General features: G+C 41.4%; 1 protein-coding gene across 2 annotated transcripts; it reads left to right on the forward strand.

Annotated features, from left to right (window-relative positions):
- Positions 1–4,744: 4,744 nt before the first annotated feature.
- On the forward strand, positions 4,745–14,905 carry LOC120554631 (SLIT and NTRK-like protein 5). 2 transcript variants are annotated; one of them, XM_039793643.1, is made up of 2 exons: positions 4,745–5,556; positions 7,149–14,905. In XM_039793643.1, the coding sequence occupies exon 2, from the start codon at positions 7,207–7,209 to the stop codon at positions 9,832–9,834; it is 2,628 nt and encodes an 875-aa protein (XP_039649577.1). In that variant the 5' UTR covers positions 4,745–5,556; positions 7,149–7,206; the 3' UTR covers positions 9,835–14,905. The 2 variants fall into 2 exon arrangements, with proteins under 2 accessions (XP_039649577.1, XP_039649578.1); XM_039793644.1 differs by lacking the exon at positions 4,745–5,556 and adding an exon at positions 6,090–6,545.
- The last annotated feature ends 3,468 nt before the right edge of the window (positions 14,906–18,373 follow it).

Below are 18,373 nucleotides of genomic sequence, written 5' to 3' on the forward strand. Positions count from 1 at the left end.
TTTGCCTACATTAGAATTGCATTGCCGGCCTTAAGGAGAACATTCTCACTCCACGGCATAACATCCTTACTTTGGTTTGATTCAAATTCAATCCATATCCTTGCCATTTCCTTCCTGGTATTTTCCATCTCGCATTGTTTGTCATTGCAACAACTTACAAATGACCCAGTCCCAAGCAGTTTTCTAGATGGACCACCCCAGTGCTTAGTGTTTATAGTTAAATCCAAGCTCTTTTATTCAGATCATGTTCCTTGCATCCACCCTTAGAGAGTGGAATAATGAGCCAACTTAAAAGCATATATATACATGGATGTAGCTTGCTAATGATTGATTTCGTGACAGAATGATTAACTGCTAGATTGTTCAGTTAAACTTACAAAAGCATACTTTGTTGCATGTGCATGAAGCCCTAAAGTGCACTCATAACCTTAAAAGCCTTCATGACTCGCTGACTACAGTCAAATGAATGGACTTGACTCGGCTATGGTTCAGTGCTTTTGTTCCTCTGCGCAGGAAGCTAATAAGTCAATCCAATGCACTCTCTGATACAGTGAGGATGCACTTATCGCATTGTCAGCAGCTTGAATCATTAAAGCCCCTGGTTAAGTTTGCATGTTACCGATTCAACATTTTTAAATTACCTCTCTCGCGCAGGCTCAAGCCAAGTCATGGTGGAAAAAAAAGAAAAGGCAAGGGCTCCCTGTGCAACCCCTCGTCGTGCTTTGACCATCAATCACGGCTGTCAGAGCAGCAGTGCTCTCGCTCTTTGGTGGGAACTCACACCAGAGCTTTACAATCATCCGGAGCTGTGATGAATGCACAGGCGTTAGCTCTGGTGCTTTTGATAAGAGGCCGTGCCATCGACAGGTAGCATCATGACAAAAGCAAACAACAGGGATATCAAGTGTCATGATAGGGTTGTTGCAAAGAAAAAAAACATACACAGCTGCAATTATATCATCTTACACAGCTGCAGTTATATTTTCTTACTAATAGCTGGAAATTTATTTTACAACAATTTGAAAGGTCCCTTGGCATGGTATCATTTGTTCATTAATGATAGCAGGCTTATTTAAGATAAGCTAGGCCAGTAAGATTTCTGTCCGGCTTGATCCCAACTTGCCGTGGTGTCATGACATCGGCAACAGTAACGTCATGACATGAGAGCTGGCCATCCGAGTTGCTCTCCACTGACCGCAAGAGCTCAGTGTATGATGGGAACACCCAGCTGTCCCCTATCTAGGAGCTCATTGGCTCAGATGTGTAACCAACAACGTTATGTTTTACAATTACAGAGACTTTGATTTTATTAGTCATAGTTGCTACTTTAACAAATCATTCTGTCAGTATAAATGTTGGTCGATAACTGAAAATATTCCAGGTACAATAATAGAACCGTACTGGTATTAACTTCTTGTGATGGGACGTAGAACTTTTAGGAAAAAGTGGGACTCTCAAATGAACATCATTATGCAAACATAATAAACCGTGAGCGTCTCATTATGCCTGACAAATGATGTCTTGTATTGGAAACTTGTGCTTGTGTCCTTTTCCCATGTGTGTAAGTCACATATTATTGATATTTATTTCTATATGTTAATATAGCTGTCAAAATTAAATACAGCTATTATGTGTGTATTGCTTTTCTGATAGTTGCATTAAATGTGGCACTGCAAGGACCGAATCCATTTAGTGGCATGATTGGTGGAGTGACACAAGCACATGGCAATAGAACGCTTTCACTTTCCCATCCCATCCGTCCTTGGTTGTCTCATTAGCCTTCATTCCATTACTGGGCCAAATGGTGCTTCCAGGGTTTAGTCATTGTTTATGTAAAGCAATTTCTCACAGAGAAAGTTTCTGTACTGTAATTCCTCACTGCATCTTGTTATCAACAGAGAAGATGTGCCAGTTGGATTGTACTGTCAAACCAAAGTGGTTTTCTAATTCCACATTATCAGCATTTTGAATGGATCCTGGCCCTTGAAGACCTGCTCTAGACCTGCTGGGTTAGGACGGAAATTGCAAGCAGCACCAATTGGCCCCTGGACACACAAGCCAGATGAGACCTCACAAGTTAATCATAGCACAATGCATGTCAGGATCTCTGCCGACAAAAGAATTTGCCTTCTATTATGGCAGACAGTTAAAGAATTTCAATACACCTCCTGCTTGTACGATTTAGAAAAGTAAAAAAGCAAGATAGTTGAGGCCTTTAGATTATAGCTTTACTGTAATGCCATCATCACGAATAGACAGTATATTGTTACATAATGCCACTACTGACCATATAAAAATCAGGTTCCAAATCTGATAGGATTATGAGTTTTTTATTTTTTATTTTTCCGAGCTGACCTCATGTAGTACATGGATAAAGGTCAAGTAATAGAAACCATGTTTACTAGGTGCACATGTATCCAGTCAGCACACTAAGCCCCACACTGAAGGCTTTTTCTTTGATATCACAGACAACAGAACTCCAAACTTGGGATAAGAATGCCATCACGCTCAACTGATTTCACATCAGCATATTAAGATTGAATTCATTTGGTTATGTCCTGACGGATGTTCATGTTCACAGAGCACATCATATTTTCCAGTATCAAGTGAGAACAAAGAGTTCATTTTTGATTCCTGAGAAGATGGAGCTCACTCTAATTGCAGTACCTTTACTAAACCTTTGTTCTGATTCATAATGCCTGTCTGGCACAGTCACACCAGCAGTTGCCTTGCCAACAGAGCCAAACCATGCCAAATTGAACATAAAATAAAGCTAAAATAGGTAAAAAAAATTAATGGATTTCAACTATTTCACCCTACAGTAGCCTCGATACAGCATTATTTGCCTTACTTAATAGCTATTATGTTAATGGTGATGAGCTTTTAAGAAAAAAATCTTTCATTACATGGTGGGAAAAAAACCATCAAGTCGGGTTCATGCAAAAGATACATGTTAAACGCACCACAGCGTGAACTTTAATTTTCATTTAATTACTTAATCATTTGTACCAGACCTGATTAAAATTGTATGTGTTTTATGCAGCTGATCTATGATAATAGCTGTCACGTTTGTAGGAATCCATTAGCCTTCGTGAGGTAAAGATTCATGTCCATGCACACGCAGCGAAAGCCATTTGTGTGTGCATACAAGTGTGCAGACAAATTTGTATACCTATAAAACTTGCCCAAACACACACCACCATCATCATCTAGGCACTACTTTATTAAGGGTATCTAGCGCTCCTATCCGCAGTACACAAAGTCATTTAAGGCAAAAGATGATTTAGGACAGCTACTCTTTGATGCCACGATGCCTCTCAGGGGAGCCAGCCACTCTCCCTTCCAGGGGGAGGGAGCACATACCCTGCTGCATTTCATCTCTGTATTCCAGCCGAATTTCCACAGATACCAAATTGTCCATCCCCACAGGATAGACCACTGTTAATACGATTACAGAGCTCAAGACTTTAAGATAATTCAATGCATCTTCAAGGCTAATTTCGGAAAGGCGTCATGGATGCCACATCTGCTTATTGTCGCTCCCCGCATGCTAAAGAGAGCATAAGAGTTGACTTATTACCACACAATACTGACTAAGTGGGAAATCTCTTTGGACATGGCGGCCCAACCATATGCTAGATTTAATTCGATTTTCTGTTAAGGCTTTAGTTAAGTGCTTCTAAAGTTTCTTGTCCCACAGCAAGAGGGTAAGAGGGCAGCTGTGGCTTTGACTTGATTTGCTCTTTCAACAAGGGGCAAAATAAGCCATGATTTGGTAAAATGCAGTGCGCTTACAACAACATGGCAGCATTAGCAGGCTAGAGTATTTGGTACAAAACTGGATTAAGCCTAATCCTACAGTACATTCATTTCTTTCAATGCAGATCTCTTGTAAATTTGTGTTTTCTGGGACTATAGGCTTAATCTGTATATTTGGAAGAGTCAATAAAGAGACATGAGGTGTACGAATGAATGTTTGCTTGACCTTATTTGTCTGATGCAACTTTAATACCCACTTCACTAATTAAAATAGGTTAAAGGTTATCTTCATTAGGACTGTGTGGCATTATGAGCTGATGCAAACCAGATCTGTCAATTCAGAGAATATTAATTAAAAGATTTTATTCTGTTCTTTTTTTTTTTTGGTAAATGGGTTGGTAAATCAGTGTTAAAGCAGATATTCAGATTGTTTCGCCAACCAAGCATCACCCCACTAAAGGGGGAGGATGTGAACAATGTGCTGCTAATAAGTAAATGTATTCCAACAGCATTCTGCATTCATTTGAAGGCTGTCTCGAGGAATATCTTTCCAGGCTGAGTAATGAAGAGACATGATGAATCCAGGGTGAGTGTCAGACCAATATACATACAGCATCTCCCCACAATCCCTCCAAGGAAATCAAAGGCTCGTTGAGAAGAATTCAAAGTGTTATAATAATAAAAGAAATGCTCAACACGTCCAGTTGTGACTGTCAAAAGCATGGAAATAAGATTCCCAGCTCGGTAGGAAATAGGAAGAGCTCTGAGTGACAAATCAAATGGTTGTTGCTGTTGAATTGAAATACACTGAATTACAAAGTGCAGTCTGGAAATGCAAGCCTGCCAAGCTGCCTTTTTCATCATTGTGCTGCCCTCTACGGGTCTTCTTTCAGCCTCCCTCTTCCCTGCTCCCCTCCCTCCCTTCCATCCCACCTCTTCCACATTACCATACCCCCTTAAAGAGTATTGCATGCATTAGATTGCTTTTCATTTCTGCGCTGTGACAGTCCTGAGATTGGGGGATTAATGCATTTTCACGAGAGATTTCGCATGTCATGCTATGGTAAATGTTTCATAATACGTCCATCGCTGTAAGTGGACTCGCTGTTTTTGCACCAACCAAGATCAAGTTCCACTAGTTGAAACGTTGGTGGGAAGATAAAGCTTGTAGGATATCTTATGACCAATGCAGGACTGGAGGAGGGGGATCGGATTCTTGCATCCAAGGCTGGAGGAACAAATGCACTGATCTCCGGTCGATTTGAACGCTCTGGCAATTGATATAAAGAGACCTTGGGCAGATCTATACATAAACTGGTACAAGCCGCACCACTGGCAGCAGACAAGGAGATTCGTGCCTCTCTCCTCCGCTTCATCAGTGCGCATGGATGAAAGTCACAGTTAAAATGCATGCGGCAAGTCTTGTCTGATGTGGGATTACCGAGTTTTCATTCGCCCCCTTTTCTTTACCATGTTCGAACTTTGGTTTTGGCTCTTTTTCCGAGATGATGCTGCTGATTTCAGTCGCTGCTGGAAGAATACAGGAGCCCGTTTTGCCGCGCGGGCTGTCACGTTATTGGCCTGAATGAGACTGTATATGTGCACTCCGATGCCTGGTTTATGGAGCTAAACACCGAGGAGACTTGACTTTAAGTATTTTTTTTTTCTTCTTTTTGACAGCCGACGGAAGGGCGGGCGGTGAAATCACGAAATCCATGTTTTCACTGAGGTTGGAGAAAAAAGACGGGGCACAGCCGTGATTTTCGGGATGCTTTGGCGTTTTCCGGGATCAGCACGGTAAGAGGACAATGCTTATTCTCTCTCTCTCTCTCTTAAACATTTTGGGGATCTGTCCGTGGTGCTGAAATCTTTTTCTAGCCTCTAGTTGCATTGCTGAAGTTGATCCGGATTTTAGATGCTGTTAGGCAATTTGTCTGCGGCTGCTATGGCAATAACAAGCCTGCGTTTTAAAGCTCACGTAGTCTATATCATACAGCATCTGCACAGGCAGAGCCGGCAATAGACGCACTGGCTTTCAAGTTATCTAGTATATCCAGAGGCGATGTCATTTCTTGACGTTGTGGTAATAAACTCAAATGTAAGAAAAACGAGATGAAAGTGGGTGCACCTGTCAGATACAGCAACCATACATGCTCGTGTATGTTAAAATGCGCATATTTAGCGAGATGCACTGGCTCGATGTGTAGGCTTTTGTGCTCCTTTAAGGAGCGCACACAGACCGAACGTGTGTGTCTGCGCGCGCGCGTGTGTGTGTGTGTGTGTGTGTGTGTGTGTGCGCACGCGCGCTCACGCGTCTGTGGCGGATTGGGAGAGCGAGAGAGAGGGAGACTATCTGTAACCTTCTATATAGCAGATGCCATATAGCATGCTTGATTATGGAATTATTTACTACCCGTCAAAATGCTATTTCGATCAGAGATCCGCTACGAGATCAACAACACTTGTTTATTTGCCTTTGATCAACTCCTCTCATTTCTTTCTTTTTTTCGCCCGTGGGCAGAAGAAGGGCTGCGACTGTCGCCTTGTAGGCTGATATTCACATCTTTCTATCGCAGGCCGGATTTAGAGATGAACATAGGCTCCTTCTCTCAGCTGATAATTTTATGAGAGAGATCATTTTTTATTTTTATGTATTACCCGGAATCGTTTTTTTTTTTTTTATCATAACAGGCGAATAGATTCCCCGTCCTCATGTTGTTTGGACGGAGGTGGAGAGAAGGGATCCGACAGTTTCCCCACTGTTGCCAAGTCGTCGGGTATGCGGGGTGAGTGCGAAATATTTCTGGTTGGAAGATAGGAGTTGCATCTTTGAGATTGTAATGTGAGTTTGTTGGTGAGATTGAATCGTTAAAAAAAAAGAAGAAGAAGAGAAACAAAATAAGATCCGTCTCAAAAAGCGATCAGATATTTTGACAGTGAGCCTGTGTTGTGTGTGGAAATTCTCAAGGGATTGAATTAGTAAATGATCTGGTCTGAACACACGGTGGATGGCGAAGCCTTTTTATTTTTTTTTTCCCTTTCCTTCCAAGAAGGATTGTAATTCAGACGAGCTATCAAAAATGCGCAGTGGCCATCCACCGCGGGTAGTTGTGCCATCAACTTGATTATATATTATCGCTTAAGTAGATTCATCCAGGTCGCTTCTTCTGACACCCTTAAAACCTAAAGCGACGCCGACATAACATATCTGCATAACGAACAAAACATTAATACAGGCCCTCTGTGTGTGTGTTTGTTATGAATAGTTGTCAATCAGTGTGTCCACATTACTATATATGCATTTTTGTAATACATCTGTCACATGTGGTTTTTTTTTTCTCCATGCTATATAAAACAGAACCCGTCCTTTTTTTTCTTTTCCTCCTTAGATGACACCTCATACTGGTACCGCACTTGAGTGAGCTGGGGCATCCTCTCCCAGGAAAAATGCATATCTGGATCCTAAAAATAATCCTTCTGATTGCATCATCTCTGAGGCTGGTCGAGATGTATGACAATTATGGGGAGATCTGTCGAAACCTGTGTACGTGCGAGGAGAAGGAAGGGATCCTGACAGTGAGCTGCGAGAACAGGGGGATCATCCGACTGACGGAGATCAGTCCGGTCCATTTCTCCACGTACCACCTCCTGCTGACAGGGAACCTCCTGAAGAAGCTGTCGGTCAATGATTTCATCAATTACACGGGGGTGACCATCCTGCACCTGGGGAACAACGACATCTCAGAGATAGAGTCAGGGGCCTTCAATGGACTCCAGGGATTAAAAAGGTTGCACCTGAATAACAACAAGATCGACGCTCTGAGGGATGACACCTTTGCGGGACTGGAGAGCTTGGAATACCTTCAGATTGATTATAATTACATTACCAATATAGAGCCCCACACCTTGAGCAAACTATACCAACTGACAGTGATGATTTTGAACGACAACCTGCTCTCTGCCCTGCCCACAAACATCTTCCGGAATGTTCCGCTCACACACTTGGACCTGAGGGGGAACCGGTTAAAAATGTTCCCCTACATCGGCCTCCTGGAGCACATGGACAAAGTTGTGGAATTACAACTAGAGGAGAATCCGTGGAATTGCTCCTGCGAGCTGATTGCTCTGAAGGCTTGGCTGGAGAGCATAGCCTACACGGCTCTGGTGGGAGAAGTGGTGTGCGAGACGCCGTTCAGGCTCCACGGCAGGGACCTGGACGAGGTGTCCAAGCAGGAACTCTGCCCAAGAAGAACCCTCGAAGACACAGTCAGGCCTGCACCCCCTAGCAGCACCAATGGATATTACCAGACCACACCTGCTGCTGTCACAGTCTCCGCCACCTCCTCTGCAGTTTTTAGGTCTTCCTCTAGGCCAACCAAGGGCACACGGCAATTTAACAGAACTAGGTTAAAGCCCACTTCCCGAATACAAGGCGGTAACCCTTACAATTATGGCCCCATCATTGCTTTTCAGACCAAATCTCCTGTGCCTTTGGACTGTCCCACTGCCTGCACGTGCAACCTGCAGATATCTGAGATTGGGCTAAATGTCAACTGCCAAGAGAGAAAGATTGAAAGCATTTCTGATCTAAAACCCAAGCCATACAATCCTAAAAAAATGTATCTCACTGGAAATTACATCCCTGTGGTACGGAGATCAGATTTTGTGGATGCTGTTGGATTGGATTTGCTTCACCTGGGAAACAACAGGATAAGTCTGATCCACGACCGGGCTTTTGGGGATTTAACCAACCTGCGTAGGCTGTATTTGAATGGTAATCTCATGGACAGGCTTACAGGAGAAATGTTTTTTGGTTTGCAGAACTTGCAGTATCTTTATTTAGAGTACAACAAAATCAAGGAGGTTGATGCGGGCACTTTCCGCTACCTCCCTAATCTCCAGCTGCTTTTCCTCAACAATAACCTCCTGAAAACCTTACCGATGGGCATCTTTTCCAGCCTCTCTCTGTCTAGGCTTAATCTGCGCAACAACCATTTCCAAAACCTGCCTGTGAGTGGTGTTTTAGATCAGCTGAAGCTGCTGGTGCAGATAGATCTGTTTGAAAACCCCTGGGACTGCTCCTGCGACATAGTGGGGATGAAGATATGGCTGGAGCAGCTCAGCGCAGGCACTGTGGTTAATGAGGTGGTGTGTGAAACGCCAAGACGCCACACTGGACTGGACGTGCGCTCCATCCAGTCGGAGCAGCTCTGCCCGGACTACTCCGATGCTTATGTCTCGCCGACACCCCCCACGGACGAGCCCATGGACGACTTGGTCGTCACCACCGACGCGCCACAGAAGTTCAACACCCCCAGCAGCACCGTCCCCCTCTCTGTCCTCATCCTCAGCCTCCTGCTGGTTTTCATCATGTCCGTCTTTGTGGCCGCAGGGCTGTTTGTCGTCGTGATGAAAAAGCGCAAAAAGTCCCAGAGTGACCGCACCAGCACCAACAATTCAGACGTCAGCTCTTTTAACTTGCAATACAGCCTCTACAGTAACCGCTCCGGCCCCAAAGTTAAGGCCCCGGTGGGCCACGTCTATGAGTATATTCCCCACCCCATGGGCCACATGTGCAAAAACCCCATTTACAGGTCACGAGAAGGCAACACAGTGGAGGATTACCGGGACCTCCATGAGCTCAAAGTCACGTACAGAAGTGCCCCGGATGACGAGAGGGACAGCAGTACGATGAGGAGCCCTACGTACAGTGTTAGCACCATCGAGCCACGTGAAAACCCCTCCCCTGTCCAGGATGCCGACCATTTCTTCAGAGGCATCCTTGAGCACGACAAGCAGCCCCCCCATCCGTCAATCCCATCCATCCCAGCAGGTGCCAATTTAGAGTACAAGTACACGGGGCCTGTGTCGTACACATACAACCCAAATTTTGATGTCAGACGTCAGTTCTTGCACCCGGAGAGGATAAGAGAAACAGTGCTCTATGGCACGACACCCAGTACTGTTTATGTCGAGCCCAACAGAAATGAATATTTGGAGCTAAAAGCTAAACTGCAGTCTGAGCCCGATTACCTCGAAGTTCTTGAGAAACAGACCACCTTTAGCCAGTTCTGAGCAACAGAATCATTAATGTAATGAAGCATTTTCTCTCGTGACCCTCCTTGAAACAGTGGCTCAGTTTATAGGGTGCCTTGGCACAACACACACACACACAAGCAAAAGCGAAGGAGTTTAAAACGGGGTGTGCCGAACAATCTTATTCTTATTTCTGAAACATGACATTACAGGAATGGATACAGCTTTCTGAAACGTGGATGAACAAAATTGCTCTACTTAACTGATGATGCAAAATCTATTTTTCTATGGTGAACAAAAACACACAAAATGTAAGTGTACAGGTAAATCTTACCCAACTTCATTTTCAGGAATATAACCATACATAAGGTATATTGTGAATCAGAAAAGAAATGTTTATAAAAATCACTCCTGGACAAAAACACTGTACAGCAGATCATCAAAACTGTGTAGGACTATTTTCTGCTGTAGTCTGTAAGTAAGTATTTATTGATATAATCTGCCATGTCTTTTCAAAACTTTTGATTCTACATCAGTATTACCTGTGTCATCATACTCCATGATCCTCTGGAAAGGCTTATGTTTGTAGTTTCATTTACCGTAGCTCTGCATTGTAAAAGTGGCTTTTTTTGAAAGTGGCACACCCCCAATGTTAAAAAAAAAGACTGCGTCATTTGAAGAAGATGAAAAAAAAAAAAGTGTCTTTGTATGCTTTCTGCACTTTTTGGAATTGGAAGGCGGGTTAGCCTTCAATGAGCTCTCATAAAGGAGATTATTATATTAAAAATGAATATGGGTATTCATTCTTAATATGTCAAATTGATATGTTATCAAAAAAAATATATCATAAATGCTATTTGAAGTATTAATTCTGTTTTAATCAATGTAACACCTATTTTTATACAAGCATTCGCAGATTCTCTATCCCTTATCAACTTTATTTGTTTTGATTGCTTTGCACTTATTGCACTATATTGACCAAACTATGTTATTGTCATCAAATAAACATGATGTCAGGTTCATATAATGTGCTTACGATGAAAACAAGGCTGGTTGGTGATGATATGAAGGAGGCCAATTGGGTTTGGTCCAATATATTTTCACATTCAGACAGCAAATGAAATTATGAATCAAAACAGTGTGAAATATGGGATTCAAGAGCTTGAAAAGAGGGCTCCAGGGCTAAAAGTTATTTAATTTTACAATCAAAATGGCAATACATTGGCTGGTAAGAATTAATCGTGTGGACTTAATCAAAGCAGATAAAGATACAGCATATATGTCCCACTCAAAGGGGGCAGCTTTGCTCTTTCTGCTAGTGTGAGCATTGGAATCAATAGGTTTCAATCAATGAGCATTATGGGAGGCTGTCCCTTTGCAATTATACCATGACAACAGCATCCACATAGTCACCTGGCAAGCAATGACTGGTAATTTTTTAATAACCATCATTGGAGTTGACTTGAAATTAAATGCTATTTGAGCAATCTGACAAAGTCCTTGTGTATATACTGATTAAGACGTACAGCTGCTGGATTAAGGGCTTGGTGTCTCAACCATTTCTCTTTCTTTCTAATCATTCTTTTAATTGGTTTCATACGTGAACATCTTTTAGATATATTTTTTAACTTAGGAAAAGGACATTAAGAGGATATGTTGAAAACGCATGATTTTTTAAACTCTTAAGTGCTTGTTTTGATTTTTGCTAAAGTCCAGCTGAAATCACATTTGGTCATCCCCTTTTTGTTGTAAAAAATGTGTTTTTAGTTTATTATTATAAAAAAGGGAAGAAAAAAAGTATTTGGCAAAATATCCGAAATGCTTGCGGGCCGTGTCAGTGTTTATGTTTGATTGACAGCAGCAGTGTTACACCGTAGAGAACTGGAGACTAAACATGCCCTGTAGCCCACATGTCATGGGCAGACTGTGTTGTTAGTGGTGTTAAGAAAGTAAAAACCATACCAGCATCTAACTGGACTGATGTGACATTCGCAGTTGCATGCTGTTTAATGCGCTGCAGCTGAGCAGCTAATTAACTATCTTCCCCAGTGCATGTTTGTTTGGTGGCTCGTTCACAAGCTAAGGTGACTTTAGCCAGAAAGCTAATGTGGGTTGTTGTTGCCTATAGCTCTCGTGTTGTGTAGCAGGCTGCTGTCAGACTTAGTATGCCCTGCAAGATTTGATTGGCTGTATCAAAATAAGGTCTCCATCTACGCAGAAGTCAAATAAATGTAAAACTATCATGACATTTAAAAAATATGTATATAAATATATGTAAAATGTATATAGAAATTTCTCCCTGGGCTGTAGCAAAAAAAAAAAGCAATTTCATTTCAGTTGGACTTTAAGTTACTCTTCGCTTGACCCACTTAAATCCAATATGCAAAGTAGGTCTATAAAAATGCAAAGGATGCACTGTGCCACCATTTTCAGTGTGGGGTGAGCATCACCATTTAGGAATTCAATGTTCCCTAACTGAGACAGGCAGGGATCTCTCGCAGTGTTAATCCATCCCTTATATCCTCATCCAGAAGGAATTGTTTGGGTTATTCTGAATTCATAATTAGATCTGGGAAAAACAAGTGTATTTTTCAGTAATTTTCACTTAATTTCAGTGAGGTGCCAGCAAAACAAAAAGCAGAATGGAAAATAAAACCGGCCTGCTCTGCTTCTTTTGTTGGATCTTTTCAAAGATGCCCAGAATGAGAACAGAAGGCACCATTTGGGAGATGAGGAGTCCTGGAACCGAGTGTAACTGTGGATGTGTCATACATGTAGCAGGGGACGTGAATCATAGCCAAGATGTGTGTGCAGTCACCCAGCATTGGTGGCCTATGGGATGGCACAGTGTTGACAGCTTTTGACATGGATTTTCTTTTTTCTTTTTGATGCCAATATGGGAGAAAAAAAATCATTCATGGTTTACTGAGATTCAACAAGAAAGGATCATAAACCAACCTAATCTGTGCAATGACAACATATATAACAATTTTTTTTTTTGTTAGGATATTATATTTTTTAAGGACGATTTGGCTCAGTTAACACAACTCCAGAGAGAAAAAACTGATTGAGCACAACTACATAATCACTGAATCATTAATTCCAAATGGGCATGCATTATTGTATCTGTGTACTGTATATGTATGTGTGTGTGTGTGTGTGTGTGTGTGTGTGTGTGTGTGTGTGTGTGTGTGTGTGTGTGTGTCTATGTCTATGTCTGCAGAGAGGGAGACGGAGGGGGAGACTCTTGCCAGTTGAAATAATGCTTTTAATCAGCCAATGGGCTCTTTAGGTCTTAACAGAAATGGAAGCATCAAGGAAGGGCAAAGAGTTTATTATTCCTCCCTGGATTATTCAATTTATAGCCTTTCATCAGCATTGCACTGTAGCTCTCTTCACTCAATCAGCTGTGATGCCATGCAGTCTGCGGTTGAAATTATCCCAGCACCACCGAAAAGCAAACAATGAGATTTCTGCAGTTGTCAACATTTGTATTCCAAAATGGAAAGGAAATGAAATATCTCGGGTTTTGTTGCCTAATGTTGCACGAGATCCCTGCTGATCAACACATTCTCACTCCCATCACATCAAAAATCGACGCTTGGTCAGGACTCTTGGCGTCACTTTTCGACGCTCTGGGTCGGGACTCTTTGAGTCACTTTTGACGCTCTGGGTCGGGACGTATGCTTAACTGACATGCGGCACAAGAACCCCAGTCTCTTGGGTACTCATCCATCACCCCAATCAACCTACTTACACGGATTTTTGGCCTTTCATACTACTTGCTACCGTTGTCGCCCCTTTTCTTTTTCTTTTTGTTGGGGCATTTTGGCATTTAATTGATAGAACAGTTGTAGACATGAAAGGGGGAGAGAGAGAGATAGAGAGATGTAAAGACGTGCAGCAAAGGGCCACAGGTTGGTATCGAACCCTGGGCTGCTGCGATAAGGACTGAGCCTCGGTACTGTACATTAGGTGCCGCTCGACCAGGTGAGCAACCAGTGGTCGAGCCGCTGTTCTGCCCAGTGCATTCTATACCAACGCCAATCACCAAGGGTGATTTTTGCGTCGGTATCCGACGCTGAGAGCCACTGACCAAGCGTCAGTATGTTACGAGTTGGCAGTGAGAATGGGTTGTCCTGATTTATGGCTAAACCTACACTACAGTGTGGAATCTGACATGGGGCTGATGCAACACAAGGCGCGATGTAGCAGAAGATGTAGCTGTCACAGAAGTCTCAATCTCTTGCCCCAATGCATGCTGCATGCAGCAGGGACATGTTAGAAGCGGTGTCTAAGTTTGTTCTTGGTTCCGAGCTCAGAGAAGCGCATATTGCAACAACTTTCAGATAAAGAGGTGGGAGAGACAGTGATGGGCAGTTTGTGTTCCAATATTCTCTTAACACTTCTTTCGCACCATGTGAGAATAAATCAATGTGGAATTGTCCAACGCGTGAAACCCATCCAAGCGTGAAGTTGTTGGCTCATCACGCAGCTATTTTCAGTAGTTTAACTTGGAGGCAACCATTTTCTAACAGTGTAATGAAAATACAAGGCTAATTAAACGTTTGCTGGATTTGATTTAGCAGTTATTTGCTAAAAATTGTACATTGTAGCTTATCAGATGGTGCTGGCAGAATTTTGTGTTTATGGTAAATAAATCAGCTTGATGCTACACATGCATAGGGCCGGATTATGCTGCATTGTATATGCATCCGTTTGCCTTCGTATTCCTGCACCTACAACTGCTCAGTTAGTTTGTGTTCATTTTATTAAGATACATGTATTTAGGGATATGCATCATGCCGTATAATAACTGAAACATTTAAGGTGTTCAATTACATTTTGATTTAACAGCCCCTGTACAAGACAAGGCCTCAGGTTTAGGTAGTGTCACTTTAAGGCCCTTATCTTTTCAGGTTACATTGTGATTTGGTGGTGCACTTTACCAAACACATGTGCAATTCATACGATTACCGCAAAGTTATTACTAAACAGAGCCCTGGACAGTTGATGCCAAGTCTTGCCCATGCTCAGTTTTTAGTTTTCAGAATGATTTGACAAGAGTTTTTATGTGCTGTTTTGTAAAATAGTAAAGAAATAAGCAAGGGTCTGGTGTGCATAATTTTTTTTGTTAAGGTTATGTTTGATTTATTGATGGAGAAAAAATGATTTAACATGACAGTGTAGTATGTCAATAATGCTGAATCAATTAGCTGATTCATCAATCAACAGAAAATGTAAAGTCAACTTTTTGGTAATTAATTTTTCATGCAAAAATGCCCAACATTTGCTGCTTTTGTTTTTGAAATGTGAGAATGTGCTACTCTTCTTTGTCGGTTATTGTAAGCTTATTATTTGTATGGACAAAACCAAGGGAGAACATAATCTGCAAAATAAGTTTAGTTGCAGCTAGATGTAAATTCAGCATTAAGTTTGTGATTCACAACTTAAATGACTTGATCTAAAGAGTTACTTGCAAGTATTTCTCTTTTAAACCTGTACACTGTATTTTCCTGACTGAACCACAAAACATGGCAACAATTAATGATAATTATGCTAATAAGCGGCCACCCTCTGTATAATGAGACAGATAGAGGGGGTGAACATATTCCATATGCTTGAGCGTTGCCGAGCGTTGCCCCACGCTAGCGCGCAGATGCCTCGTCCTCAGAGCATCCTCTTTGCTTGCATGCGACCCAGTCTCCATGATGATGTGAGCAATTGAGTTCAAGGAGATCTAGGTAATTGAGAGGGCAGGGATGGCATCTGACAGGCACCGATGGCTCCAATGATTACTTTAATCAGAGTGGTTAATGGAATTCCTTCAGGCATGTAGAAATGCTCAAATGTTCATCAGCACTCAACCATTTGTTTTACCCCCCACAACCAGCAACACCTCCTCTCTTAGCCCATGTTGCCATAATTACTTATCAGTTTTATTTCCTATTCATGCTTTAAGTTTCTGACTAACACTCAGCAGCGGGTAATGGGTTTGCTTCTGTAGTCTTGTGTAAATCTGTAGTGTGAATCATTATGTGATGACATTGGATTGTTTCATGGTCAAAATGCATTATGTATGAAGTGTTGTTATCATGAAATGTCAGGGCAAACCTTTTTAACATTTAAAGGGACAGTCAAGGACTCAATTATGGTAAAATCTGTAGAAAATCAAGCACGTACTCGCATAAAATAAAAAACGCACTATAGTGGTTTATGAATATTGCCGAAGAAAAGACAGACATGTTTTGCTTTTATTAGTCCAGAAAAATGATAATTTATCATCTATTAGCTTCTGCAGTAATATCCACTATTAGTTACCCAAGTGTACTATTCATTTTTCAACTTTCTGGTCTAATAAGCCTCTCAGTTAGCACTCTCACTGTCCAGCCTGTGCTGAATTAACTTCAAGAAATAATCCATTGCATTTTTTAAGCGCAGTCTGGGTCCAGACTCTAATGCCATCTGTCAAAATAAACATGCCTACTGTGGTTGGCGGGTTTTTATTCTGTTTATTTAATTGGTGTGATGACATTTCTCCGTCATCTTGATAGCATTTGGCAACTAAATCTGATTTTTTTATTAAATCTGGAAATTGTCTGGGTATATCTTGTTTGTAGAGTTTCCTTTTTGGTGTGTTAACGATAAAATCTGAAATTATTTTTAATGGAATGTTGAAATATTTGCATCTTTGGAATCCAGTTTCTTATTATTTTCTACATTTTCTTTCATTAATTTGTTTTGATTACAAAGTGTGCATTTTATTTTTTTAATGGTAAAATATGATAATCACCAGATTATCAGAACATTTTTCATGGCTGTACTTACACATTTGATCTTCCATCATTTGAACTAAAAGCAGTGATACATTTGTTTTTTCTATTTACATATTTAAATATGGTATTATGTACACTACGGCATATAGTAGATGTAATTATGTGAGAGAAAGAGCCTCCTTCTCCCTCAAAGTAGCTGATTTCTTTCTTGATTTACTTCCATAGATGGAAATAATGTAAATTCCATATACCTGTTATCCTGCCCAGAGCATCAGTGAGATTTCTCCCCCTCAGATTAATCTAAATTGTAGATAATGAAGTTCATATGGAGATAGTAATCCTAAATATAAAATAGATACCAATTATTCTGTGAGCTATGGATGTCATATTTGTGAAAAAAAAAAATCAAAGTATAATCTGACATGTGGACGTGGCAGGATACTCAGCAGGAGATGTATGTGATCAAAGTATTTCAAAGAGGTATATTTTTGTCAGGGCCATTGTGGAGGACAAGAGATAGGGAGATGCCACAGTATGTCGTTTCATGCTTTATTCCTTTTTTGTCGTGGTTTCACTTTCTGTCTGCTCGCTTTTTTCCCCCCTTCCTTTACCCCGCTCTCTTTTTCTGCTCCCACTGGGCAGCCTGGTTGAATTCATCAGGCCTACCGTTTTGTTTGTTTGTGTATGGCGGCTGCACCCGTTGATCCGGAGCTGCAGTAACCCTGCCGTTTGATAAATGGCAACCATAGCATTACTGACTCCCCAGCCGAGCTTGGCGACGCCCGGCCAAAAAAACAACAACAACAGGTTGATGTATGGCTTCCTTCAGAGTGTCAAGTCATTTAACTAGAGCCTGTCCAGGCTACAGCGTTTCTATGTATGTCCGTGTGTGCTTTGGAATTCTGCTCTGTCCTGCCCCACATAGCAGATGGAATGACACAAAATAGGTTTGATGATGCAGAAATAACACGTTTTTTTCAGGTTATTGTCCAGAAATTGTGTTGCGTTGTGCAAGTGACAGCAGCGGAAACAAGGTCGTGTCAAGGGAGCGTCGCTATCAGGATTGAGGACATACGGCCAAGGAAGAGATATTTGTCTTTCCAGTTTGAAGGGTTGCTTAAGATGTATCAGAAATTCTACAGCTTTAGCAGTATTTCCACAATGCAAGGGACTTGCTAGAAATGGATTTAAACAAGAATGGTAAAAATTGAGGCAGACCTATTCCACATTTTAGTCCCTAGTATAAATCAGGCTCCAAAAAGACTGGATTCTACACTTCCCATAATGCAATTTAATAGTATTTTCCATTAGACCTTGCCAGGTATATATCCATAACCCTATCTTTTATTGCAGGCGTTCTTTGTAGTCAAAGTAAAAGTACAAAGATCTTAAGGTCCCGTATTATGCTCATTTTATAGTTTATACTTGTATTTTGGGTTTCTAGTAAAACATATTTACATGCTCTCACTGTCTAAATATATATCTGTATTCACCCTCAGTCCGAAACGGTGTCTGTGTTTTTGGCATCTACCTATATATACACTATAGTTGTGACATCACAACTATACAAAAGTCCTGACGTCTCGTTTAAAGGGACCGTTTCTGAATTCAGGCTTTTTGCATTTCTCTGTGGATTGAACGTTGTGATACTTTCACAGTATTTATAAAGCACCTCGACCTGCTTTATAATAAAAAAGGCATGGAAATCTCACTTTTAACGATATAGGACCCTTTAATGTGTACAGTGCCCCTTTAAGCCAGCTGTACATCTAGTTGTGTTAAGTAAAATAAATCAATTCATC

Source organism: Perca fluviatilis, chromosome 24 (assembly GCF_010015445.1).
Source record: "Perca fluviatilis chromosome 24, GENO_Pfluv_1.0, whole genome shotgun sequence".
NCBI lineage: Eukaryota > Metazoa > Chordata > Actinopteri > Perciformes > Percidae > Perca > Perca fluviatilis.

Coding starts and splice junctions, on each gene's coding strand:
- LOC120554631 (XM_039793643.1), top strand. CDS start 7,207: ATGCATATCTGGATCCTAAAAATAATCCTTCTGATTGCATCATCTCTG.